We start from the raw sequence: 8,924 nt of genomic DNA, 5'->3' as shown, positions 1-8,924 counted from the left end.
GGAAGAAAGCAAAAAGAAAATTTTCGTCGCATGTCCATCATTCACCGTTTATCTGTGAAGCAAAGTTACCAAAATGAAACTGTCGTCATCACTATTTTTGAAAACTGTACTCTTTCAAATCATTTGATGTACATCAAACGCCAAAAAAAAAAAAAAAACAGTTAAATTTTCTTTATTTGGATGTCCAAGAAGTCTCCTGAAACACATCGATTAAAAAGACAATTCAACAATAGTACTTGCAATATTGAATTTCTGATTGAATGTTTTTGGTTAGAAACACTTTGAAGCCACCCTTCTTTTTTTAGTAAACCCATGAACCGATTGAATCCAAAACTTTAGCTATTAGAAACGACCCCAACCTGAACAGCTTACACACGGTTGGTATCCCCGCCCTATCCAAACAGATTAATCTATTAGAAAGCTTCTTACCGTGACCTTCAATTCCTAAACTAGAAATCCCCGCCCTATCCAAACAGATTAATCTATTAGAAGGCTTCTTATCGTGAGCTTTCCTTCCGCACTATAATAAGTCGCAAGTAGTTAAATCCAAAGTGTCTTGAGTGCGCTTTGAGGAGTTCTTTCCCCTCCACATCTTCAACCTAGCAAGCTGAAGCTGAATACCCTTTCAACCTGCAACCTTACAAATATGCATTTCATGTTAGTTCCAATCAGAGTGTGAGGTTGTTAGGCATTATATTCTTCTGACGGTCATAATCAGCAGCCGACGAGGTTTGAATTCCCGGACAGGTGAAGCACTTTTTCGCCCACACGTGAGAGCACGAGGGCAACACCATCATTTTCCACGTTTCCCCAACACATACCAGCAAAATCAAAATGGAAAATTAGAAGCACAACGATGATCATGTAAGGGAGACCCATCTCTGACAATATCATTATCAAAGATAATTAATCAGTATAATGCGCAGCTTGATGAGTCAGTACCAGAGCAGGAGTGTTAAATACGTTGTACAAGAGCATAGACACGAAAGTCCTGTTCCTAGATTTCTCACCCATGATCAAACCTCACTAATGTTGCTGTTTAATACCCTCCAAGACCATAAGGGTAGAGCTTCCTGTGAGTCTAATGGAAAACGAAGTTCTTGGGGACCCTGGACATGCGTTCTCATGGTTATGCACAGGAGCTGGCCAGTTCTTTAACACGGCATAAAACAGATTCTGGAGCTTGATGCGATAGTTGCTTTCTTACTTGCAAACCCTGCACCAAATAAAACTTGGTAATTATTACGCAATTAATCCCGGCAAGAGCGGGTGAAATTTGGTTCTCGCAAACTAAAACAAGACATCATGTCCAGACCTTCCTCTTTTTCCGCAACTGAGTGCAGCTAGCCTTCACCAGATTTCTCCATTTATCCTGAAAACCCATACCCAACTCTCAATCTTAGTATCAGATATGAATTACAAGAACCAATAGTCTACCCCAACTAAATTCTGTGAATCATCTATAGTTTCTAATGAGTCTCATTCTGCTCAATATAAGGGTAGCTGTGCTTAAGTTATGACCATAACGGTAACACACACCTTTAGGTCTACGGATGTGCGATGCTTAGATGATGAGAATAGCAGCCGCTTTATCTTAGACCACCTTCCAACTCCCAAATGAGAAACTCCCTCTATCAATTTCATCACCTCAGAAAGAGTCCATGGCATATGATGTTTTCTCCGTCTCCTGCCCTTTTGCATATTGCTCCTAATGACACGATCGTCTTTCATAACACTTTGCAACTTAGCTGCTGGACACAGCAGATCAGATCTCTCACTCGGAATAGCATGTTCAGTTTTTGGGCATATGTCAGAGTCCTGGCGCTAAAAGAAACAGGGGAGTCATTTCTCTTCAAGACTCAATAAGAATACAAAATGAATCGATAAGCCATAACAAAGAGAAGACAAGTCAAAAACTGAGGAAAGCCTGTAATTCACAAGAATATTACTGGAACCAGAAATCAGCATCATACCTAATCATAGGAAGATATGAACAGATAAGTAATTTAAGCAACCATAATGAGAAAATTAACTAAAATAATCTCATTTTTGAAAGTTATCAGAAACATGCTGAAACCAACAACTTTTTGCAAGGAGAAACGTGTAGCTGAGGAATATTGGGGGAGTTCACAAAAAAGGCCAGCAAACCAGCTGCTATTACCTAATAGAAAAGGAAAGACCACAATTCTGGAGGAAAACATGATAGCACAAGTAATCTTTCATTTGCTCACAACACTAAGCAGACATGCAAACAGATATGATGTTTGCGATTGCAAAAATATGCCAGCAAAAACCGCATGCTGATGCATTTTAACTCTATTTGTCATTGGTTGATGTCTTTATTCTATGATACAATCATGTTGTCACCTTTTACAAAAGCAACACATTTGGTGGTGATAATGAAGGGTAGTTTCCTAGAAATTACTGGTATTAAAAAAAGAACAACTAAGAAGATTTCGAAAGAAACAAACTTTCTTCAATAAGGACTCAATCGACTACTTGGCTCTTTCTTGCTTATTATGAACACCAACTAACATCCAAATACGTTTTTGAGCAACGTTTAATCAAACAAACAATAACACCAACAAGTAAATGGCACCATACAGCCAACACTGACCAGAAAAGAGAAGACCGGTTTTCTCAAGCTGGTGAAAATGTGGTTTAAGTATGACATGAAGACGATAAAGACTGTTTCTTACCAAACACAATGTATTTCCCTTTGCTTGCCCTTCTTCAACTGGAAGGCCAAACGGAACCTGAATACAGGCTCCATCAAAGGATCCTATCTGATGACCAGATCTGGCCGCTTCATTCACCTCCTCCTCACATTGCTTGGGAATTTTAGCATCCACAACCTTACTCTTTGGACTTTTAACAGATATGCAAGACCTTCTAGGGTGACTTCTAGACTTAAACTCTGAAGATTCTTCAATATACCTTCGTGGTGGCTTGTGGACTCTCTTTCCCGTTACAAGTACACCAACTTCATTTTCTTCTTTACCATGAAAAGTAATGTCAGATTCACTAGCCCCAGAAGAGTAATTTGTTTGAGAATCGGAACTACTCCCTTTGATTTTCTTGTCCATCTTAAAGCCACCATCCAGCATCCATTTAGGAGAATCAGGAGCGTTTTCAGAAGACTCAGGACCAGACGCAACTGTGCTTTTGTCTTCCTTGTCATGAGAAATGCTACCACAACACGTAAAATTCAAAGGTCTATCCAACTCAAAGTTGTTGTGTAGACCAAATAAAATACGACGCTTCAGCCACTGTTTGTCAATGACTACAGTTTCTCGTCCAAATATACTGTGAAAGGCGTCCTGTAGCTCTCGAACAGTCATATGGTCTAATGACACAGAGTTCTGACATGATGTCGACTCAGTTGCTGCAGCAGTAGAACAGACTCTTCCATTGAGAACCGTCAGCTCACTTTGTAAAGCCAGAGTTCCTTGCAGATGAGAGTCTTCGGACGGAAAACAAAGGATCTTTGATGCATCATCCATGTATTCAGTATCTAAGAACAAAGTAGGTAAGTAGTAGTTTCCATCCACATATTCCTTCCTAGAAATGAGTGAAAGGACCCGCAATATATTTACCCGTAAAATGCTGTCCGGCGGCAGGTTGGCAATATTTGTCCTCATAAAGTATCTTCTCGCCTTTGGGTTCAAGCATTTCACAAGAAAGCTAACACATAATCATGTCAGAAAACTGAGTGTAGTTCAACGGGGAAAGGAATTTCCATTTCAGCAACAAAAAAAATAAAAGCTTCTTATGTGGGTTCCCGACAGAAATCCACTTTAAAAGCACCAAGTACAAGAAGTTTTAAAAGACATCAAATATAAGCTGCTGCTCAGACAAAATTTACCAGGATTGGATTCAATCGAACAAAGAGCCCAAGTTAGCTAGCAATATACTTAAGACAAAGCCAATCATCGGAATGAGAAGGAAAAAGAGAAAGAAGCATAATAGAATTTGGTCAGAGTCTAACATAAAAGACAAAACTACTAGATGGCAGGAGGCTGCATCTATACAGGGCCCAAAGAAACCCTGTAGACAAATAATGTAGTAAACAGTCGAGAAGCTGAACATGAGTGGAAGTGACTAAAAGTAATAGAATAGAAAATACAATCAAAGCTACTCAAAAGAATTCTACATAAAGCGTCAGAAGAATGAACAAAGAAAATACAATTATAGGAACAAAAGAACAGTACAGAAAATCACACTTTTTAAGAGATTGTTGTGCCAAAAGAAAATTTTAAGACCTATTAATTCTTAATTGCCATTCTGCTAAACCAACTAAATAGTTCACAAGAGGACGTACTTCGGTCTTTGTCTGCTCTCCAGCGACAACTGTAGCAGCCACTGCATGTGAGAACAAAAACATCTGAGCATGTATTTGTAGAAGATGTTTTGCATTTTACATGTTAAAGCAAGCAAAGATCATCAATTTTCTTATGAAAATCAGCTAATAGGTTGCAAAATTCCAACTGAAGAAATTAGGTCAATCCAATAAACAAATTGTTTTCAAATAGTAAGGTAATTCAGCTTTAGCTTATGTATTACCTACCAATACACAGAATGCCATTGGAGCATCAAGTCCTTATGCACTTATATTCGTTGTGTGATGACAGAGAAAAAATCAAAACCCAGTTTGCTTACTAAGTTAGCTACAAGCAAGTAGGAGCATTAAAAAGAGGACTTGTTTCCACTAGGAGTGAATATTTCGATCATTCCTTTGTACCCAAAATCCCTTAAAAGAACAACATTAAGCAACAACATTAAGCACTTCAATTCTGTCATTTTAAAGTCCAATGTTAAGCAATGGCCAAAAAAAGGAAAACAAAATCCTTCCACTTGGCATTCTTGCACAGCCTCTACCAAAATTATTCACCTGCTAAAGAAAGTAAAGATACTGAATTCACGCATTTCCTTTATAAGAAAAAATAGTCTGTAACATCCATACCATTGTCAACTGTCATCACATCATCATCAAAAGCACATGAAATATTATCAATACTGAAGCACTTCGGTAAGTCGAATGTGCCCAAACTGAGATGGGTACTGGCTATGTCCCTGCCACATTCAGGCCCCAAAAAGGAATGCTCTGCTCCCATATCTTCATCTTCAAAAGCAGTGAGGAAGGATACATGCTTATCAACCTTCAGGCAAACAAGAGGAACGGTCATGGAAATATTAAATCAGCTAAAATTGTCCAAACACTGAGTTGAAGTAAAGATGCAATTATCTAAGTCATTGCTGTGTAATAAACAACAATATTTTCAGGACAAGCACTACACAAGCAAAACATAATGAGCCCCTTGAAAGTTGAAACAGCTATTTTGGAGCAAGCCTGGCAGCAGATTTTTTTCGTATCATTTGCTTCACCATACACTTCTGGTTTAGTATTATGTAAATCTGAAATGAATCTGGAAGCAACCATTACCAAAAATCTCAGATTTAAATCATAAAGAATTCAAACTTCCTCTCTTAATCATGTCATGCCATTACTTCTTCAATACCTAAGAGACACCTATAAGTAAGAGATCTCCAATGGAAAAACATCTGCACTTTGGCGATATAAATTCAGCTTTAGCTTAACTATTACAACCAAAAATGAGTGCTTCATGCACAATATCAGGAAGAACTTTCTATCTTACCAAGTTATGGTTACAAGAAAACAAATATGTCACTATCGCTCCGCATTTTGTTACACACTTTCAATTTCTGATACAGTAGCATTTGGACAACTCATACAATCAGTCCCAATGAAATGATACAAATGGTGATGTTAATTTCATTGTATCTTATGCTAATACTTTCAAAACATTTTCAAACATAAGAATTTTGTGTTTAACATGTGAATTTAGTGTCTTAGAAATGTTTTATGCATTGTACTATCTACACGTCTTTCTTAAACAATCATATCTAATTAAGTACATGACCAAAAGAAGCCTACACCTATAGCATCACATCTTTTACAAGGGAGGCCCGGGTTCCAAAAATGTCCTACATACCAGAGCAATCAACGGTCCAAGAAATCTAAGATTTGGAGATATAGAACTTACTAACTTTGGGGAAGAGCGAAATATGCTTCCCAGTCTCCCCGGTTTAAGAGACTTTTCTATAGTAACAATGACATACCAATCGTCAATAATCCTGACTAAAAAAGACGTAAACTGACTAAATCATACATAGGTGCTGCAAGTTCAAATAAACAGCAATGTCAATGTACATAAAAGAAACACACATCCTCACAAGTTGTGGACAAGGAATAGAATTCATCAGTTGTGTTTTTTACATAACGAATAACAATAGCACAATAATCGACAGCTGACCAGTGGCGTGGATGTCACAGAATTCATTAGACGAGTATTGACTATTATATTAAGGTCAGTGGACGAAAACAGAACAGAAAATCTTTGGCTGAATCTGGAAATTATTACCTCGGCAAAGCCAGAAGCGAAAAAGTTATCATGCTCATCCATAGCGAAAGAGGCCTGCTTTGCTGCTGCATGTAACATGATCCTGATATTACAATGTCCAGCGTGTCATCTGCCATTCAAAGAAAATTTAACATCCGATGAAAATCTCAGAATTTTCAGACTCGCAAAATGACTAAAAGAAGTTGTAAAGTTATTTATCCCTTTGAAGAATTTCCTATGTTAAGAGAACTGTACATACAGACAATGCATGGAGACAACTCCACTTGGGCTATGCACTCAACAGACGGAATCACAAAGACCCAGTCTTCCATTGCCAATCTATCATAGATTAAAATAGTTGAAGTTCACACATGTTATTGACATCGTACTCTAACAAATCTGACCAGTAAGTGTGACTTTCCTTTCGCATTTATGGTAGAAAGAACAAGAGATTAATAATCTTGCAAGGGAAACCACTTGATACTTACCAGCTATGTCTGCATATAAACAACATATATAGGCAAGTAACAATTGCTTAGATAAACTAAGCTGGAGTTTGCACAGCCGCCTGATCAATATTCGTATGAAGATATGTATAATTGCTAGCCACAAATTCTGGCATACCATTTTCGAGCTATTCCAATTTACTGCCTATATATCACCAGGCTGTTAACTTCTTTTCTTCTAGTTGGCTAAGTACCATCGAACACCCATAAGACACCCATTGAAGGACCAAGAAAAAGACATGCAATTTCCCATGCCACCCAACACGAGCAACTAAACCCGTGGGCGCCATTGCATGTATCTCCGCAACTCCAAAATCAGCACGCACACCCCTCTCCGCCAGCTAATCTCACCATGCCGCGAAGAAATATAAGCAAACAGAAGCACTGCGAAGTACAATACAACCCCCAGAGCGGACAACTGCTTACCAAAAGACGAACGAAACCCAAACGCCAGAACAAATCGATCGAACCAAACACGGAGCAAAATGAAGCGACAAAACCACTCCGAGTACGCGACGGCGATGGCGGGCGAGGAAATTAGACACTAACCTCGCTTAGCGCAAAAAGGAGGCTCGCAATGATGGGCAAGGAACAACGAAAAGCGCTCCTCCGACAGCGAGGAGGGCCCACCAACCGCTCCAGCAGTCAGTTAGCGAACAGCGAAAGGGGAAGAAGACGACGAGCGAATCGTCACCGCGCGAGGCCAGAGACGACGCGCGAGCGATCAGATCGCGAGCCGAACTTTGCCCTAATGCGCTCCCCGATCGACGAAGCAGGAGAAGAGCCAGGCACTGAGTAGGCGAGCGAGCGAGCGAGCGACCCAGTGGGGGGAGAGTGAAGTAAAAAAGAGAGGGAAAGCAGATGAGCGGAAGGGACGGACGTGAAGGTGGGTTTTTTTTTGGGGGGGGTGGAGGAGGGGACGCGATATATAGTGGCGCGTGGCGTCCGGCGCGTGGGGGGTCTGACCAACCAACCGGCTCTGCATTACTCGCTGCAGAGGTCAAATCGGTAGGAATGCCTTTTGACGGCGTTTAGGAGTCACGTGAAGTGGACAAGTCCAGCTGCTTCGGTTCCGCGCCCGGTCCAACGGCGCCGTACCCGGAAGTCGCGTGACGTGAAATAATTATTATTTATCTTAATAATTATTATTCACATTTTGCTCTGAATAGAGGGGTGATCGATTTCAAAGGTTTCAAACCAAGAACGTGAAATCTATCGTGTTATAACTGGTTTTCATTTTTTAAAACCTGAAATCTACCATATTTATCGTGGAACCTATTTTGGAACCTATTATGTTTTTCGATTTGATTTCAAGGTTTACTGGAGAACTTGTTTTTCTTTTACTCTTTGTTTTGATTTTGTTTTTTTAAGCAAAATAATAAGTAGCAATGAAATGATTTAAAGTAAAAAATGAATAATAAAAATCACTATTCGCTAAAAATCACAATTACTATCGAGTATGTCCATGATAATTGACAGCATCTTGTTCATGACTATGAGTTGCCAGCAAGTGATGATTTTGTTGTTGCTTCAATAAATTCCCCGAGGCCGACTTTAACTAGTGAAGGAAACACTGAGGTCATTGTTATTAGGGGTGTGCAAACTGGACCGAACCGGACTTACCAGGTTGGTCCCGTCCTTAAGGGGGGCGGTCCGGTCCTCGGTCCCAATAAATGGAATCAGTAGCCGGGCGGTCTGATCCACGGTTTCATGGTGGATAGGACCGGACCGCCCAAAATATATATAGAGATACATAAAATTATAAAAATAATTAGAAATGTTTGACTTCAAACAAAATAATACAATAATAAAAAAGAAAAAAGAACCAGTTAACATGAACTAATTAACCTAATTTTCCTAAATCCCCTCCGCTTGCGTCTCCTCGTTGCCTCTCCGCTCACATCTCGCCTTCGCTTCTCCGCTCACGTCTCACCTTCGCCTTTCCGCTTGCTCTTCTTGCGGTCCCGCCTACCGTCGACTCGTCACTCCTCTTGCC

The 8,924-nt window shown here is 39.7% G+C and overlaps 1 protein-coding gene across 1 annotated transcript; it reads right to left on the bottom strand.

Annotated features, from left to right (window-relative positions):
* Window positions 1-857: 857 nt before the first annotated feature.
* LOC115738224 lies at window positions 858-7,871 on the bottom strand. The gene is made up of 9 exons (XM_030670784.2): window positions 7,478-7,871; window positions 6,444-6,552; window positions 4,964-5,159; window positions 4,322-4,362; window positions 3,597-3,684; window positions 2,700-3,514; window positions 1,540-1,824; window positions 1,316-1,372; window positions 858-1,216 (listed from the first exon to the last, which is right to left on the bottom strand). The coding sequence occupies exons 2-9, from the start codon at window positions 6,519-6,521 to the stop codon at window positions 1,130-1,132; spliced, it is 1,647 nt and encodes a 548-aa protein (XP_030526644.1). The 5' UTR covers window positions 6,522-6,552; window positions 7,478-7,871; the 3' UTR covers window positions 858-1,129.
* Between the last annotated feature and the right edge of the window lie 1,053 nt (window positions 7,872-8,924).

The sequence above is a fragment of the Rhodamnia argentea genome, chromosome 8, assembly GCF_020921035.1.
Source record: "Rhodamnia argentea isolate NSW1041297 chromosome 8, ASM2092103v1, whole genome shotgun sequence".
Lineage (NCBI taxonomy): Eukaryota > Viridiplantae > Streptophyta > Magnoliopsida > Myrtales > Myrtaceae > Rhodamnia > Rhodamnia argentea.
Note: the sequence above shows the minus strand (reverse complement) of the source record. Positions and strands in the feature narration are given on the sequence as shown.

What these genes read in the sequence shown, in the direction of transcription:
- LOC115738224 (XM_030670784.2), bottom strand. Translation starts at nt 6,521, where the DNA reads ATGTTACATGCAGCAGCAAAGCAGGCCTCTTTCGCTATGGATGAGCAT. An exon ending in GAGAGCAGACAAAGACCGAA is followed by an intron (nt 3,685 to 4,321) that starts GTACGTCCTCTT and finishes ATTATGTGTTAG; the next exon opens with CTTTCTTGTGAAATGCTTGA. An exon ending in AGTTGCGGAAAAAGAGGAAG is followed by an intron (nt 1,217 to 1,315) that starts GTCTGGACATGA and finishes TATTTGGTGCAG; the next exon opens with GGTTTGCAAGTAAGAAAGCA.